Source organism: Saimiri boliviensis, chromosome 9 (genome assembly GCF_048565385.1).
Source record: "Saimiri boliviensis isolate mSaiBol1 chromosome 9, mSaiBol1.pri, whole genome shotgun sequence".
Classification (NCBI taxonomy): Eukaryota; Metazoa; Chordata; class Mammalia; order Primates; family Cebidae; genus Saimiri; species Saimiri boliviensis.
In genome coordinates this window covers 93,949,356-93,967,153 of record NC_133457.1, presented here as the reverse complement: position 1 = coordinate 93,967,153, position 17,798 = coordinate 93,949,356, and the positions used below count along the sequence as shown (strand labels likewise).

Sequence of the window (17,798 nt, the reverse complement as noted above, 5' to 3'; positions counted from 1 at the left end):
CAGCCTAGAATTACCTTCCTGCTCCCCCACTTATCTGTTGCCTGCCTTTTACAGGGTAAGTTCAGTCCTGCCCACTTTGACACGTGCTTCCAGATCTGGTGGCTCCTGACCCCCTTCTCTGTTTGTAGGAGTTGATCCTTATGCAGATGTACAGCTTTGATGGTTGCTGCTGTGGATACCTGTCATCTCTTTGAAACTAAACTTCATAGAGATGGGAGCATGTTATGTACCTAACCTGTGCTAGGCATATGTTGGGCTTGCGGAAGATATTGATGGATTGGAGTGTGCCTCTGAAATAAAGGAAATTGTAGTTCCGTTCTAGGTATACTTACAAGAATCCTTAAACAAGTCAGGAAAAAAGAGAGGGACGGTCTTTTGTTCAGTGTGGAGTAACAATGATACTAGAAACAGCAGACCCGTGACAGCCTTCTTGCCTGCTTTCCCTTGTCCCGTCTGCCCAGCAGTCCTGGGAGGGGTGGGTGGTGTGGCACTATCTGTGAGTAGTAAGGGACTCAGTGCCAGTTGTGCAGGTCCTCTGGGAGCAGTTGTTTGTCACCAGTGTCAACTCTCGAATACACTGCATCCTTTAGTTCAAAAGAAGCATGACTGTGTCCATCTCACTCAAGTTCCTTCCTGTCTTCTTTGATTTAGGGGAAAGGATCCTGGGTTATGCTGAGGAGCCCTGCTATCTCTGGTTTGTCATGGAGTTCTGTGAAGGTGGAGACCTGAATCAGTATGTCTTGTCCCGGAGGCCAGACCCAGCCACCAACAAAAGTTTCATGCTACAGCTCACAAGCGCCATTGCCTTCTTGCACAAAAACCATATTGTGCACAGGGACCTAAAGCCGGACAACATCCTCATCACAGAGCGGTCTGGCACCCCCATCCTCAAGGTGGCCGACTTTGGACTAAGCAAGGTCTGCGCTGGTCTGGCACCCCGAGGCAAAGAGGGCAATCAAGACAACAAAAATGTGAATGTGAATAAGTACTGGCTGTCCTCAGCCTGCGGCTCAGACTTCTACATGGCTCCTGAAGTCTGGGAGGGACACTACACAGCCAAGGCGGACATCTTCGCCCTGGGCATTATCATCTGGGCAATGATAGAAAGAATCACTTTTATTGACTCTGAGACCAAGAAGGAGCTCCTGGGGACCTACATTAAACAGGGGACTGAGATCGTCCCTGTTGGTGAGGCGCTGCTAGAAAACCCAAAGATGGAGTTGCACATCCCCCAGAAACGCAGGACTTCCATGTCTGAGGGGATCAAGCAGCTCTTGAAAGATATGTTAGCTGCTAACCCACAGGACCGGCCTGATGCCTTTGAACTTGAAACCAGAATGGACCAGGTCACATGTGCTGCTTAAAATTCAGGGCTAAGCATTTTGGGTGATTTTAAACAAGGTGAGTGCTCTTTGTTGTTGTTTTTTGTTTTTTGAAGACATGATCTCTCTCTGTTGCCCAGGCTGGAGCGCAGTGGCACAATCTCAGCTCACTGCAACCTCTGCCTTCCGGATTCAAATGATTCTCGTGCCTCAGCCACCTGGGTAGCTGGGATTACAGGTGTGCGCCATCATGCCCAGCTAATTTTTATATTTTTAGTAGAGACGGGTTTCACCTTGCTGGCCAGGTTGGTCTCGAACTTCTGACCTCAAGTAATCTGCCAGTCTCAGCTTCCCAAAGTGCTGGAATTACAAGTGTGAGCTACCATGCCCAGCCTCTCTTTATGTTCTGTGTGCACGCTTCCTGGACTAGGTTCTTCATCCTGGACCCCGGGGTAGGCCCTGTGGAGTTGCGGGGGGAATACAAGTTTAAAGAAAACCAAGTGCTGCTTATCAAAGATCAGCCCTCCCTGCCCATATCTCGATGAGGAGAAATGTGAAATTATCTGAGTGCAAGTTGGAAAGCTTAAAGAAGTCTTCTGAGATTGCATTTAAGCTGTATCTCCTTTTTTTTTAGAAATGCTTTTTCTCATCATTATAAATGCTCACAGTAGAAAAGGTGCACAAGAGGTAGACAGTTTTTCAGAGAATAAACACTGTGTCTAATTGTAGTATCCCACCTACTCACACATCTCGTTCTACCTAGTTTAGATCTTGCTCTAGTCGGTCGAGGTCTTTTTCTTTTTACTCATTACAAATTGGAGCATTCCTCCATGTCACACTTTAAAAGTATGGTTTTCAGTGACTGTGTGACATTCCCATTATATGTGCCATAATTTAACCATTCTCCTCTAGAAAACAGATTTTTTCCGTTTTAGATACTATAAAGAATGTGTTAGTGAATACTTATATAGAAATCTTTGCTTATTTAAAAAATTTATTGTGAGCTTTCCTTTGTCAAGTATAGTCATGCTCCGTATGAACAACATTTTGGTCAAGAAGGAATGGCATGTGTCACGTGGTCCCATGAGATTATAATGGAACTGAAAAATTCCTGTTACCTAGTGATGTAGCTGTGGTAATGTTATAGTGCATATTGTGGCACAGTGTGTTACCTTTTCTGTGTTTAGACACACAGAAACTTCCCATTGTGTTACAGCTGCCTATAGTATTCAGTACAGAAGCATGCTGTACAGAATTGTAGCCCAGGAACAGTGGACCATACATGTCATCTCAGTGTATAGCAGGCTACACCACCTAGGTTTGTGTGAGTACACTTGACATTATACAGCAGTCTCCTAATGACTCATTTCTCAGAAATCAAGCAGCCCATGATTAAGCGACCCATGACTGTACTGTGCTAGGCTCTGGGGTGACATGATGAACAAAATCAGAAACTTTCCCCATCTTCATGAATTCTGCACCTTAATTAGGGAGAGAAACTCCAAGTTGAACTTGGTTTCATGTGTAGTATGTATTTTCAATTGGTGGTATTTCTGTACTGAGTCACTAGGACATTCTTCGAATCATAATTGTATAGTTGTTTAAAGTGAAGAGGGAGTCGGAGAAATTGGCCTTTCAGGTATTGATGCACAGAGTCAAGAGGAGGGAATTGTGGGTGAGGGAACATCCCAGACATACGGACTAACCTCTGCAAAGGACCTGAAACCAGAGGGAACCTGGCACATTTGAGAGAGTAGACCAATTTGGGTTAATGAGAAACGTAGAGATGTGGAAATGAGAGAGGACAGGGAACAGTGTAGACAGAAATTGAGCTGGAAAACCCAAAGGTGTATTTATAGGAACAGCAGGATAGTTCAGTTGGACTGAAGTTTGATATGTGTGTAAGAGAAATAAGATGAAAAAATTGACTGGCATATATGCTAGGTAGTTTCTTATGTACCATTTTGTTTCACCTTTACAATCTTGCAAAGGATTAAGTAACTTACCCCAGATCCTCCTAAGTTAAGGATGGGTATATCTTATTCAAGCATCCCTACCCCATCCCCTTCTCCCTTAATATCAAAAGCTGGAAGTAAGCTGCTCTTATATTGTGCTGAAGCCTTGATGAGGTGATGGAGTCAGTGCTGATCTTAGTCGTCACAAGGAGCCTCAGAGCCGTAAGGCACGGAGCTTTCCCTCACTTGGGTGAGTTCCCTTCCTTTCCCCTCATTATCCTCTGGTTTCTAGGTGGAGTCGGCTCATACAAAGTTGAGCTTGGTTTCTTGTATAGTGTTCTCAGTGAATGTATTTCTGGAGCCAGTCACTTAGGTTGAATTCTTTCATTCCACAAACGTGTATTCCAGGTGCTGGGCCAATTGGTCCTACCACCCACTGGGTAGGAGTACAGCATTCCCCAAAGCTAAATTTAGCGTAAGGCTATATTAGAAGCCAAAAGGGTCGGCTAGACAGTGTTTTAAATGTATTTTGTGCTGTCACTTCCCATTTCCACCTCATTCTTTCTGCTTTTGAAAGATCTCTTAAAATTCAGATTTGCTCTGGCGGAGGAAGATTGTCATTAGAAGAGGGACCTGCATTTGGTTTAGGATTATGGGGCTGTCATAACTAATTGAGATCAGGGCTTCCATTTGGATATCCACACTTGAGATTTGTGCTGTTTTTCAGGGCAAAGTTTTGGTTAAACAGGAGTGATTCCTTCATCTAGGAAAAACAGGTGACCTTGAGAGGAGGAGAAAAGATTAGGAATATGGTTACTTGTGAGCGTCCCAGGCTGTGTTGTTAATTCATTTTGCAGCCTTTTCAGCTAATCTTTACAGTACTGGTGGTGCCAATTTGACTGTAGCCTATCCTGCCCTGTCTTAGATGGGCACTTAGAACTGTGGGCCTGGGCCCAGGTCTGTGACTAGAACCAAACCCTGTGTTGCCAGAAGCTTCAAATCAGTTGTGTGGATGAGTGGATGAGCCATATCTAGCTGGTCAGAGACCCTGAGGCTTGCTTGAGTTGGGAAGAACATTGAGTCCGACCTGCCTTTCACCTGCCAAGTTTTGTAGATGGACAAGCTAATTTCATTTATTTGTTCAACATGTTCTTTGGAAACTATTTCCAAGTACCATTTTAGACACGGATAATATATCAGTGAACAAAACAGACACATTTTTGCAGTGTGGAGCTTAACGTTCTGTTGGGAAGACAGGCAGTAACCATAGGTAATGTACAAGAAAGTGCCCAGTGCTGGATGCGGGAAGAGGGTAGGGTGGGAAGAGTGTAGAGCAGGGTAGGGGAGATCTGAAGGTTAGGAGGCAGGGAGGAGTGGGGTTGCACTTTTAAATAAAAGAGGTCAGAGTGGGTCTCCCAGAGACAGTGACCTTTGACTAAACGTAAGGAGGAGTTTGAGGGAGAGAGTCCCAAGGATTTCTGGGGAAAGAGCATCTCAGGCAGAGCTAATGGCCACTGTGAAGGTCCTGAAAGTTGGCTAGAGTGAACAAGGGATGTATAGGAAGAGATAGATAACTAGGAGCCGAGGAGAGTAGACCCCATAAGCCTCTGTGGAGATTTTGGCTTGTGTTTTTGGATGTGGTGGAAAGCCATGGGTATGTTTTCAACTGTCTGGTAGCTGCACTTTTGAAAAGATCACTTTGCATCTTGAAATAAACAGTGGGGGATAAGATGGGAGACTGTCGTTGTAATCCAGGTGAGAGATGATGATGGCTTGAAACAATGCAGCAGAGAAGTGATTATTGGATTTTGGGTGTTTTTTGAAGTCAGAGCCAGCAGGATTTCCAGCTAGATCATATGTGAGGTATGAGAGAAAGGAATTAAGCATCACTCCAAGGTTTCAGCCTAAGTGATTGGAAGAATAGAGTTGCCATGAAATAAGATGGGAAAGTCATTGGGAGGAATAGGTTTGGCAGGAGAAAGTTAGGTTTTAGTTATCTGAAAGTTTGGTGTGCCCGTTTAGAATCCAGCTACAGATGTAGAGTAGGCAGTTGGATGAGTCTGGAGTTCAAGGGAGGAGTCCAGCCTAGAGATACAAATGTATTGATTGCCACAGTCCTGGAGTGGGTGTAGACAAGAGGTCAGAGGACCGAGCTCCAGGTGGTGCCACGCTGAGGGTGGGAAGAAAGAAAGGAGCCAGAGACGGGAAAGGACAGCAAGATGAGGGGGGAGCCTGCTGTGGCATCATATGCTAGTTGATCGAGTGAGAGGAATTGGCCATTGGATTTGGTAAATGGGAAAGCGTCAGTATTCATGAACAACTGTGGTGGAGTAATGGGGGAACCTGTAACTAGGGTGGATTTGATAGAAGAGGAGAGGAATTGGAGACAGTGACGGAATACATCAGGGGTTCTCAAAGTTTTTGGTCTGAAAGCCTCTTTGTGTTCTTGAATTTATGGACTCCAAAGAGCTTTTGTTTTGGGGTATACCTGTGAATGTTTGTAATATTGAAAATTAAAATAGGCCAGGTGTGGTGGCTCATGCCTTGTAATCCTAGCACTTTGGGAAGCCGAGGGCGGGCAGATCGTTTGAGCTCAGGAGTTTGGAACCAACCTGGGCAACATGGTGAAACTTGGTCTCTGCTAAAAATACAAAAATTAGCTAGATGTGGTGGCATGTGCCATAGGTTTAGTACTCGGGAGGCTGAGGCCCAGGAATCGCTTGAACCAGGGAGGCAGAGGTTGCAGTGAACCAAGATCACACCACTGCCCTCTAGCCTGGTGACAGAGAGGGACCCTGTCTTTAGAGGAAAAACAAACAAAAAAAAACCCCTCTAGTTGCATCAGTAAACACACTTAACCCCTATACCACCATGATGAAAAAACACCTCGGTGTTTTAGGATTGTAGATTTCAGAGTCATTTTTAAGTCAGGGTCAACTAGTTTTAGTTTTTTGCAAAAACAAAAGGAAATGCACTTGGGGTTGGAAACCTGGGATTCCCCTGAAAGAAGTGTTGTCTAGTGACAGTGCAGGGATTGAGTCTCATTTCTGTGTTTTCCTGACTGTGTGGCCTTAGGCAAATTATTCCACCTATCAGGGCCTCAATTTTATTATCTACAAATGGAGTTGATCCTATATATCTTATTGAGGTTGTTGGGGGAATCACAAGAGGTTGTGAAAATGCCCTATGTAAACAGTCTGAACTTGACAATAAGGTGGAATTGTTTAGATGCACACTGTGGCCTAGGTGGACAATTGCCTTCCATTTCCCTCTGAAGATAGTCGTCTTTGGTGCCTCACTTTTGTGGATTGCCAAATAGTTTTTCCTTTGAAACAAAGCTGTAGTCAAGGCCACCCTGTCCAATCACTTGTTCCAGAAAAGTGTATCTGTTTTTAAAGCTCACTCAGTGATTGGTCTTATTTGTCACATTTGAAAGGTATTTAATAATTCCTAATGGTTCCTACCAGCTAGCCACAGCCTTTTACCCCAAGCAGGAAGCCAGCCAAACTGATGTTCCAGGTGCCTCCGCCCACATTGTTACCAGGGAGAGTGTTGTGGGATGAGGGAATCTGCATTCATGGCCAAGTCTGCTGTCTGATATACAAACCTCCGTTACTAGGGCCTTTTGAAGCCAAAGCCCTCAAATGACGTCTTTTTGGAGTGGGCAGCTAAGGCCTGCTGAAGGAAGTCAGATGTTGGTGTGACCTGAGGGGTCACAGAAAATATTCCTTGTTCCATATGCTATCTTGGTAGCTGCCTAACATCAGAGAAGGGAATCAGGCCTAATTTCTTGTTGAAGTAGTAGATGATCTATTTATCCTTGGCCTGGGGTCCAAAGATGTGGCTTTTGGCTAACGTACTGGATGACCTGTGTTGGCCCTTTGACCTTCTGTTTGCAAGATCTCAGGCTGTAACCTGGGAGTCCCCAGACTTCTAGTACAACCCTAATCCTAAGATAGGAATTCACAAGTCCTTTCCGCTTATCTGACAGGCATGAGCATATTTGCCTGCTGAAGCCATGGAAGCCCAGTTCAGTGACCAATTTGCTTTCTTTGGGTTAGAGTTATACCCAAACTTGTTACGCTGTAGCCATCAAGTTAATCAGCAGTGATGCTAAAAAATGGAAAAGAAATGCTTAATTAACATGGTTTGTTTTAAACAGCAAAGTATTCAAAACAGAGTTTCTGGAAGATAAACTTAAAAATGGTTTTAGGGGAGAAGTTGGGACCCCTGCCCCGTACTAAATAGGTCCACTCTGAGTGTGACTTCCTGGCCCAGCTATCAGATGGCCAGGAACTAGCTCCTGCCTCACAGGCCAAGGAACGTGGCAGCCTAAGGGGTTGGACTGTGAAGAAAGGGCAGCAATGACAAAGATGACCAGAACAACAATTCATAGTCATCCCTGAGCTGAGTGCTTTATGACCGATACTTCCTTTATTTTCAAGTAAATTCCTGAAGGTTACAGAGCTAAGGGGCAAAGCCTAGCTGTGAACCCAGGACTCAGTCCATGACTTAAGCCAGTTTGGTGTATTGGCTCATTGAATCATCTTTAAATTTAAAATGTTTTCCTAATTGCATTCAACAAATAACTGAGCATCAAACTACATGGAATTTCCTGCCCACCAAGCCCAGCACATTATGAGATGCATGGTACGAAACGCTTCGTAGGAGCATTCCTGTCCTCTCTGAAAAGGTTCAGAGTGTGGCAGTAAGCAGCCAGATAACCCAAAGGAAAGTAGAAGCAAGGAAGGTTCTTCCTTCATGGGAAGGTGTGACTGCCAAGGGGCCGAAGTCAGTGGTTTGGTTTTGCACCCCAGAAGCTGATCCCTCCTTAGGCTTTGGAGGAGCCTTGAATATCCCAAAGGGAGAATGGGAGAAGGGAAATGCTAGGCTGTGCCCTAAAGTGGGTAAGAACGGAGGTTTTATTAAGAACAGAGAGATCATGGGGTAGTGGTGTCTCTTGATGATCAGTTCTTTGATCCAGGCAGATCCAGAACCCCTGAGCCTCTTCGAGTCCCTGCTCATATAGTGGGCAGTCATGGCATTTCCACACCGCCTCTCACTAGCACTAAACAGCTTCAGAAGGCATGGGGTGTGGACTGTGAGTGAAGAGTCGGAGTGTTTGTTTCTCTTTTCTCTCAGGATATGGAAGCTCAGTCTTCAACTGTGAAGACCCTGGTGGCTCTGGGTACCTGTATACAAAGAGAGGTGTCCCTTGGTGCCTGGTCTCTCTGCTGGTATTTTCTGAAGAATTTTCCTCCCCAGGTGGGAAGGCTGTTATTTTATTTTATTTTTTGTAAGTCCCTACAAGCTCTCCCATGGCCTGCTGTTGCCATCTCTAGATTGTTTCTGCCGCATCAACAGCAGGAAGCTGAGCTGTCAGTTATGTAATGGGACTGATGGCCCCCCCAGGGATAATCTGTCCCTTGCAGCTCTGCAGGACATGAAAGCATCCATGAGGGGACAGGCCTGGCCCGGGGCTGTTGACGTCAAGGCCCCCTTGCTGCTCACATGTTCTTCCTCCGTGGCATCCTTGGCTCCACCTAACCTAGATAGCATCCCTTTTGGCAAATCAAAGTGGCTCTTGTAATTGTCCAGCTGTGTGCAAAGCTGCCTCATGGTTCAGGGGTGCTTCCAATTCCCATTTCCTCTTACCCCAGGGACTCAAAGACACTCTCACCAACAATAATAACTCCTGGTTATCAAAACCTGCTTTGAGGGACCCCTTGACTTACGCAGGGCAGAGACCCTCCCTTTTTATTCTGAGCCCTGAATTAAGCATTTCACCATATCATTATCATACATCATCTGCTTAGCTATTCTTTGATGTGCTTTCTTTTCTGTACATAAGGAAGCGGAGAATCCCTTCCCTAAGGTTTTGAGAGCCAGGATTTGAGACAAGGTGTATCTGGCTAGAAATTCTACTACTTCATGCTATATTCTGCAGCCTCTTAAAGCCACTTTTAATGGGTTTCTATTCTGAAGCAGATGGTGGATTCCCCTCCAATAGCATCACACAGTAAAGCATCCTGGGCTGCCAAGGGTGTCCTTTGCACTCTGACAGCTGGCTTTAGCACTGGCACACTGCAGCCAGGCCACCAGCCTTCCCTTCAGGTGAGGTCAGCCTGCACGTGGATTTCTCCTGGGTCACAGTGATACTGCCCCAAACAGTGGCAGAGGAGGCAAGGCTGGGATAGTGTGAGGTAGCCAAATAACCAAAGTCTGGCAGCAGAGTAAGGCAGGAGCCACATATGCAGCCAGGTCACAATTGCCAAAAGGTTGGAAAGTAGGAGATCCAAAGCACACTTCCACTCCCCAGCAGCTAGGAAAGCACCAGCACTGAGGGAGTGCTGTCAGTGGGCCAGCGTCTGGCACCAGTTACAAGGAAAGGGCTCCAATAGGAGCCAAAGGCATCGTACGTGTCTGTGTTCCTGGTGCCCTGGCAGAAGCCCATTCTGAGTGAACCCAGGGATTTAAGGTTGATGAGGACCCAGCAGAATGGTAGTGGTTGCTCTGTTTCTTTCTAAGAAATCATCTAGCTCGCTTACTGAATCCTGACTTAAACAAGGGATTCCATCACTCATGCCTACTCTGATTGTTGTGGCTGCCCATAGCCCTGTGTTGAAAGATTCTAGAGCCAAATCAGATTTGGTAGGCAAGAGCCCTTCTGGCATACGGTAGGCACTTGCCCAGTGGAGGCATTGATTGTTTAGACCTGAATATGGTCTCCTAGGAACCTAGTGTAATAATGCAGATAAGACACAGACACTTGGTTGTAGTGGGTTATGTATGGCTCAGTAGGAAGACAGCCTGATATTTCAGGCTGGTTCTAGAAGGTAGGTTTAGGGGTACCTTGTAAGCCAGGTGAGATGTGAAGGGGCCACATCTCGGGGTACGTACTCGGGTTTTGTTTGATTACAGTACTCTTAGCTGTGGGAGGAAAACGTACTGTTCAGGTGGTGAAGTACCTAACTGGGGATACATTGTGGTCAAGGACCTTGTGGTCAAGGTTCTGTCTTGATAACTAGGGCAGCTGTGTTCACCCCTCTTTTCATTTCCGCTAGTGAGTCTGCCGTGGTATTACAAAATCAGAGGAATTGGAGATCTCCAGCGTTTCTAGGATTCAGAGGCATAGCAGGCCTTAAAACTGCCAACCAAGTTTAAAATAAATCAGTACCATAAAACACTGCAGTGATTTCCCAACTTTAAAGGAATTTCACTTTCAGTTAGAGGTGCCAGGGGAAAGCCATAACTCAGCCTGCATCGTACACAGGTCAGGACTTATTTTGCTTCTTTATTAAAGAAAGTGATGTCTAGGGACATGGGAGGAATGGATTAGGGCCACCCTGGCACTCCATAGGCCATAGTGAGGAAGATGAAAATGCTTTCATTTTCCCAGGCTGCAAAAGCGTCTTGATGTGGGGCCTAGGGAAGTAACCTTATGAATAGTCACTTTTTTTTTTTTTTTTTTTTTTTTTTTCCTGAACTCAGAGGCATGGTAGTGTAGCAGTAATGGAAGGCAGGCTGGCTTTGGTATATGGCGTTGGGTTGTAGTATTGATTATCTATTTTAATGGGAAAAATCACAAAGATGATGTGAACCAGATGACTCATTCTGCATTTACTTCCATCTTTTGCGGGGAAAGAAAACCCTTAATAGCCATGTGCTGCACCCCTTTGTTTTTTCTTTTCTACTTTTTTTGGATGTGCTTAAGACATGCCCTCTCAGAAAGCTAGGCATGCCTAGGGCAAATCTAAGGCATGGAGTTGGGAGTATAGTGTCATCAGATCTTGGCACATTGTATGGGCATTACCAGCACAGCACAGCCTTGCACCAGACATAAAGAGAACTGGAAGTCAGAAGTAAAGACTCTGTTGTTAGTAACCAGATTGCATCTTGGATCCGATGATGTTTGGAAGGAACCCTTGGTTTGCATAGAGCAGCAGAAATAAATGATACCACACCCCAGACAAACAGGCAAACTTTAACTTTTAAAAAAATATGTGTTTTGGAGTACAGCAAGTGCCTAAAGTGAAATCCAGATGTCACCACTGACATGGTCCAGAGGTCCTTCTCCCTCTTCTGGCCTGAGCATCTTAGGGCTAGGGTCCCAACAAGTACAGCAGGAAAAGCCTTCAGAGCACATAGCTCCATCCTGCTGCTTTGGAGTCCTGTAAGCAGGACAAGAGCTGTCGTGATAATGCCAGACTCCCTCCTGCTCTTAGAACTGAGTTGGGATGCCATAGGGTGACCCAGATGTGAATCTTCAGCCTAATTCTATGAACCTGGGTGAAGTGTAACCATGGTTAAAAGATTGCTTTTATTTTATCTGCAGCAGAAACAGGATGTCGTGAGTAAGGAGCATTAGTGAAGATATCTTCAAGCCCTTGTCTCACTCAGTCCCACCCCCAAGCACACAGTGTCAGTGAGAAACCCTAGCACCAGTGGTTCTCAGGATATGGTTCCCAGACCAGCAGCATCACCTGGGAACTTGCTAGAAACGCATATTTCTGGCTCCACCTCAAACCTACTGAGTTGGAAACTGGGGAGTGGTAATTGTATCAGCCCTCCAGGTGGTGCTGATGAACACACAAGCTTCAGAACTGCTCTGGCGGAAGAGGGTGAATGTGTAATCAGCTACCACATGCAGTCCATTGCCCTCACCTTTTACTCATTTATCTTCAAAGAGCTTGGACCTTAGCCTAAGAATCAGGAGGGCCTGTAAGGTCCTGGCTTCTATAATTCCGTAAGTAATTTTATAATTACCTAGCACTTGGGCAAGTCACTCCTCTAGAGAACCAGGGTACCCGAAGGAGCACTTTTGTACCCTTTCTCCCATTCCATCTGCCCTGGCATGTTCCTACTTCCATGGTGGATATGGTTCTGGCACCCGGGGACAACTGACTCCTGCTCCTTTTACTTCTCCATGGACTTCCCTGGGGAAGAGAACTTCGGAGCCATAATAGTGATGAATGTCTTAAGGTGACTTAAGATGAGTACCGTTAGGGCAACCGCAGGATCTCTGTGAAGTCTGAATGGTAAGGAGATCACCCCTAGAGAAAGGAGAAATTGAGAAGGAACAGGGCATAGGGAATAGGGAAGCATCCCGAAGCACAGGTAGAACTGAGGTCTCTAAGTGGAAGCTTTTTTTTTTTTTTTTTGAGATGGAGTCTTGCTGTGTTATCAGGCTGGAGTATAGTGGTGCGATCTTGGCTCACTGAAGTCTCCGCCTCCTGGGTTCAAACCGTTCTCCTGCCTCAGCCTCTGAGTAGCTGGGATTACAGGTGTGTGCCACGACACCCAGCTAATTTTTGCATTTTTAGTAGAGACGGGATTTTACCACGTTGGCCAGGGTGGTCTCTATCTCCTGACCTCATGATCTGCCCACCTCTACCTCCCAAAGTGCTGGGATTATAGGCATGAGCCACCATGTCTGGCCTCTAAGTGGAATCTTAAACATGACTTTGAATCGTGACTAGCAAACTTCTGTATCTGTTCCACAGACATATTTCGAGCACCCACTGAAAGCCAGGTTTGGGCTGTGGAGTGGAGAAGAATTCCCAGCCTCAGTCCACATAAACCCTGGGCATCTCTGAGCCTCTGAGTCTGCTCCATAAAAGGGGCTTGCTAATACCTGGAGGGATTGTCGTAGGGATCAAATGGAACGTGAATGAAAGCTGGTACATGCCTGCCAGGTGTGCAGCAGCTACCACACAAGCATTGGGTCTTGCTGCCCTTTCATGCCAGTTCTCGGGCACACTGGTGGCAGAGCGAGAATTAGCCTGTCAGAATGTGTGCAGGCTCTTGTGCTTTCCCCTTCCCCACCAATAAAAAGGAAAACATGCATTCCCAGAGGTCCTGTTAATTTTTTGGTTAACTGTGTTTCAGGCACTGTGGTGGGTGCCTCTGTTAATAATGCACGGGTGAAGAAAACAGACATGGTCCCCACCCTTGAGGCACTGAGTTGGAGAGACATGTCATGTGGGAGTACAGAGGTATAGTTTCATCTGTGTGTAAATGAAGAAAATAGCAGAAAATGGAGACCTGCCCAAGGAGATCAGAGAAGGGCTCTCTAAGGAGGTGGCATTGAAGCTGAGACCTGAAGGATGAGGCCTCTGCCAAGCAAAAGGAAGAGGGAGTTGGCTGGATGCGGTGGTCAAGGCCTGGGAGGCCAGGAGGAGGTCACTGGCTGCTGTGCGGCCAGTAGAACTGTAGAAGTAGGGAGCCCAGGTAGGGCTGTAGCTGTCCAGGTTAGGGGAGATGGTGAAGTGGGAGTGAATTCTGGAGATTCAAAAGAGCTCTCAGATGGACTGAATTAGGAAGGTAGGACAGAGTGGCTCAGGGGTGACTCCATCATCTGTGACTTGAGTGACTGCATGGTAGGGACAGTGCCATGTAAGAGAGAGTGAACGTTGCAGCAGGAAAGGGTTTGTGGGGAGTAGAGAGAGAAGTAAATGTGTCTTGGGTGTACGGACGTAAAACTGTATTCTCTCTTCTGCATGGGTGTTTGTGGTAAGTGGCACCCATTTCTTTTCTTTTTCTTTTTTTTTTTTTTTTTTGTAAGATTTTGGTGCAAGCCCATTTATCTTTTATCTGGGTCCTCTCAGAGGACTGTTGGATCTGTTTTGGTGCTGAACAAAGAGCACCCTCACAGGCACAGAATGGCCTCTTGGACTCATGGCTGACTCTTGCTGCATTTTGTTCTCTTCTTGTTAATCAGCTTCTCATTAGGTGATGATATGTTGCTCTTCTGTCCTTATTTGCATCTGCACCCTGCCATAATTGTGTCTCAAGAACATGGTGTTTCGTTGTTTTTGTACTGTTTTGCTTTTTAGAGCTGAAAACCTGTGTGGGTCCTGTCACATGGGCAGCCTGGTGATCCTGTCACGGGGCAGCTCTCCAGTGTGGGCATCTCACTCTCTTTATTTATTTATTTTTACTAGTTATATAACATCAGAGTCATGATTGCTGGCTGTAAAATTGATTTTGAGAACCACTTTAATTTGTAAATTGGGGAATACTTTCTATTTTGGGTTAGGGAAAGACATACAGGGGAAGGAGGTGGGGGAAGAAGGTCCGTAGTCCCTGGTTTCAGTATTCTTCAGCTTTCGAAGTGCAAGCGCCAGGAGCAGAGGGGCGGCCCTCCAGCCTTACATGGCCATTCAGCCAGTGGGGAAGGGGCTTTGGAGTCACTCCCTTGGCCATCCTGGTGTAACTGTAGTTTGAATGACAATATAGGGCATGGGTAGAGGCTGCCCCATCTGCCTGTTCACCAGACCCTTTTCCCTGGAACCCTGGGGACCCTTGGTCTTTACACAAATTCAGCAAATGGTCACTGAGAATTAGGAGCTTGCTGATCATCCTGCATTCACTATATAGTCATGTGTCACTTAATGACAGGGACATATTCTGAGAAATCCATTGTGGAACGATTTTGTTTTTGTGCACACATCATGTAGTGTTCTTATACAATCCTAGATGGTATAGCCTCCTACACACCTTGGATAAATATGGTAGATAGAGCCTATTGCTCCTAGGCTGCAAACCTCATAGCATGCTGTGGTATTGATTACTATAGGCAGTTGTAACACAATGGTGTTTGTGTGTCTAAACATGTAAACATAGAAAAGGTACAGTAAAACATATGGCATAAAAGATAAAAAATGGCTGGGCTTGCTAGCTTATACCTGTATTCCCAGCACTATGGGAGGCTGAGACGAGAAGATCAGTTGAGCTCAGAAGTTTGAGACCAGCCTGCACCACATAGGGAGACCCCCATCTCTACAAAATTAAAGTTTGTGGTTTTTTTCTTTGTATGAAAAATGGTATACCTGTATAGGGCACTTACTGTGAATAGAGCTTGCAGGACTAGAAGTTGCTCTGGGTGAGCCAGTGAGTGAGTAGTGAATCAGTGTGAAGGCCTAGGACATTACTGTACACCACTGTAGAATTTCTTTTTTAAAAAATAGATTAACCTTAGCTTACTGTAACTTTTTTGCTTTCTAAACTTAAAATTTTTTTTAATTTCTTGATTCATTAACATTTAGCTTAAAACACAAACACGAGACAAGGTTGCACTCTGTCACCCAGGCTGGAGTACAGTGGCACAGTGGCACGATCTTGGCTCACTGTAGCCTCGACCTTTCGGGCTCAAGCTATCCTCTTGCCTCAGTCTCCCAAAGTGCTGGGCTTACAAGCCTGAGCCACCATGGCTGGCCCCTTTTTCTTTATAACCTTATTCTATAAGCTTCCTCCTGTTTTAAAAAAAAATTGCTATTTTTTTACTTTTTAAACTTTTTTGCTTAAAAACTAAATCCCACACATGAGCCTGGGCCGGTGCAGGCTGGGTCGGCACTCCCCACTCTTTTTTATGTTGTGAAATCCTCATCTGTGTCCTGGGTATTGTTTTTTCCCCCAACTCTCACTCCAGAGAAAGGAAGTGATTTGCACTGGCCACGAGGCTAACTCGTGCCAGCTCAAGAGCCAGAGCTCCAGTGCTCCCGCTCTTTTCCATCGAGCTACCCCAGAGAGGTCATCGGAGCAAGTCCACGTGGCACCGCCCTGTCTCGGGGCCACCAGGAGCTCAGAGCGGGAGCTGGCTTTTGCTGAAGAAGTAAGTGATGGCAAAGTAGAGGACACATGACTTAAGATGGGCCTTGAGGAAAGGAGAGCAGACGAGGATATTTTAAGCAGGGGACATAGCACATCCAAAGACAGAACACAGGAGCTTGTGAAGAGTACGTATCCCTGGGTGGGTTCACACACAGGCCAGAGTAGAAAGCTAAATAGGGCTAGGTTGCCAAGAGCCTTGAATGCCAGCCTGAGGAGGAACTTCATCCTACAAAAAAAGGCGAGGGAGAGTGGGTGGTGGTGAGAAAGCTGTATTTTAGGCAGGTGAGTCAGTAACAATGAGGGAAGAACTGTCAGTCCCCCCGGGGAGGACGATGAGATGCCACACTGGCGATACATGTCTCCAGAAAGTGTGAGACTGCACAGGCACCTTCCAGAGCACCGGAAGGCAGAAAGGGCAACATCTGAAGAGGATGGTGAGAAGCCTGCGCTTCCCTGGTGTCAGGACGTCAAGAGACTTGCTATTGAAGCTGTTAGACTGGTCAATCAGGGTTTAAACTGCAGCTCTCCTACTTACTTGCTGGGTGGCTTTGGGCAAGTGATCTACCTTCCCTGGGCCCCCTTTCCTCGTCTGGTCAGCACAGTAAGTGTTGCTCGCTGTAGGCTGTGTCCAGCGCAGTTCCTAGCTCCTAATGAGAGTTCAGTCAGTGGTGGCTCTACATACTGCCCTCCTCCTGCTGTTTTGTTTTTTGCCAAATCCTTGTAGGTTAATCATACGTTTTCACTTTGGTTCTCGCTAACAATTTGTGATAGCATTCTTTCCCCCAAAGAGATCTCCAGGCCCCTTAGCAAGTGCCTCCAGTGAGTTCCCCTTGGCTTAGTGGGCTTTAACTTGTTGTAACCAAAAGTCCATATGGATCTCTCTGTGGGTACGACCTTGTTGGAATCTTTCTTTTTATAACCACAAATTGTTTTGTCCCCATATGGAAGAGTGACCTCTTCCCTTTAGCTAGTAACAGCACCTTGGCATCTTCCTCCTGGCAAGGGCCCTGAGGACCTCAGCCTTTTCCTTGGCCCGCTCTTTGCTAATCACAGCAGCCACAGCTGAACCTGTCTCTCTGGGGACCAAATGAGGCAGTTGGCAGATTTTATTCTCAACCCCACAGTTAATAAGTTGAGGAAGGGAATTAGGGTGTCCATGTAGCTAACTGCTAATTGCCTGGGCTGTTTATAGAGACAGTAGTTTGTTCCCCTTAGTTGGTGTTGAGTTCTACCCGGTGCCTGTGTAGTAGCTGAAGTGCTTAGGGGAGCTACCAACGCAGTTGCCTCTTGATTTCCCAAGGCCAGAAAGACGTGGTTTAAGTGAGCCTGGATTCTCAGACGCAGACAAGATGACTCAATGTGCAGCCCTGCCTACTGGTCACCACGGAGACCTCCAAATCTCAGAGTCTGCAGTCTTGCCTACTGTTTTTCTGTGTGCATTTGGCGAACTTTTTAATACTAGCACTTTTGGCAGTGTACTCCAAGGAATCAAATCGTTTAAAACAATATTAAGCAAGTTTTCATGTCTGAGAGCTTTCACAGTAACTGCCTGCTCCATTGCCCTGGCTGACTGTCTGGCACACATAAGATACAGCTGACATCTCTTTGCAGCAGCCGGCTGTCTCGGCTTTAAGCTTTGCTCAGACCGTTTGCCTCAGTAAATCATATCCTGCTGTACTCTGGGCTTGCCACTTGTTGCCGTGAGAGTGCGTGTGTCTTCCTTGTATAAGTGGGACATGGGTTGAGCTTCAGGGACGCAGCATAGAGCCTGTCTCCTCCTGATAACATTCATCCACTTTAAAGGGGAGTCTCAGGCCAGACACAGTAGCGTGCGCCTGCAATCCCAGCTATTTTGAGAAGGTTGAGGCAGGAGAATCGCTTGAACCCGGGAGGCAGAGGTTGCAGTGAG

The 17,798-nt window shown here is 46.1% G+C and overlaps 1 protein-coding gene across 2 annotated transcripts in view; it reads left to right on the top strand.

Moving 5' to 3' along the window:
- STK35 (serine/threonine kinase 35) overlaps positions 1-17,798 on the top strand; it is a 45,610-nt gene that overhangs the window by 14,332 nt on the left and 13,480 nt on the right. For both annotated transcript variants that reach the window (XM_003941040.4, XM_074406337.1), the window contains exon 3: positions 652-1,401. In XM_003941040.4, coding sequence (XP_003941089.1) covers positions 652-1,364 — 713 coding nt within the window. In that variant the 3' untranslated portion in view covers positions 1,365-1,401. The remainder of the gene's footprint in view (positions 1-651; positions 1,402-17,798) is intronic.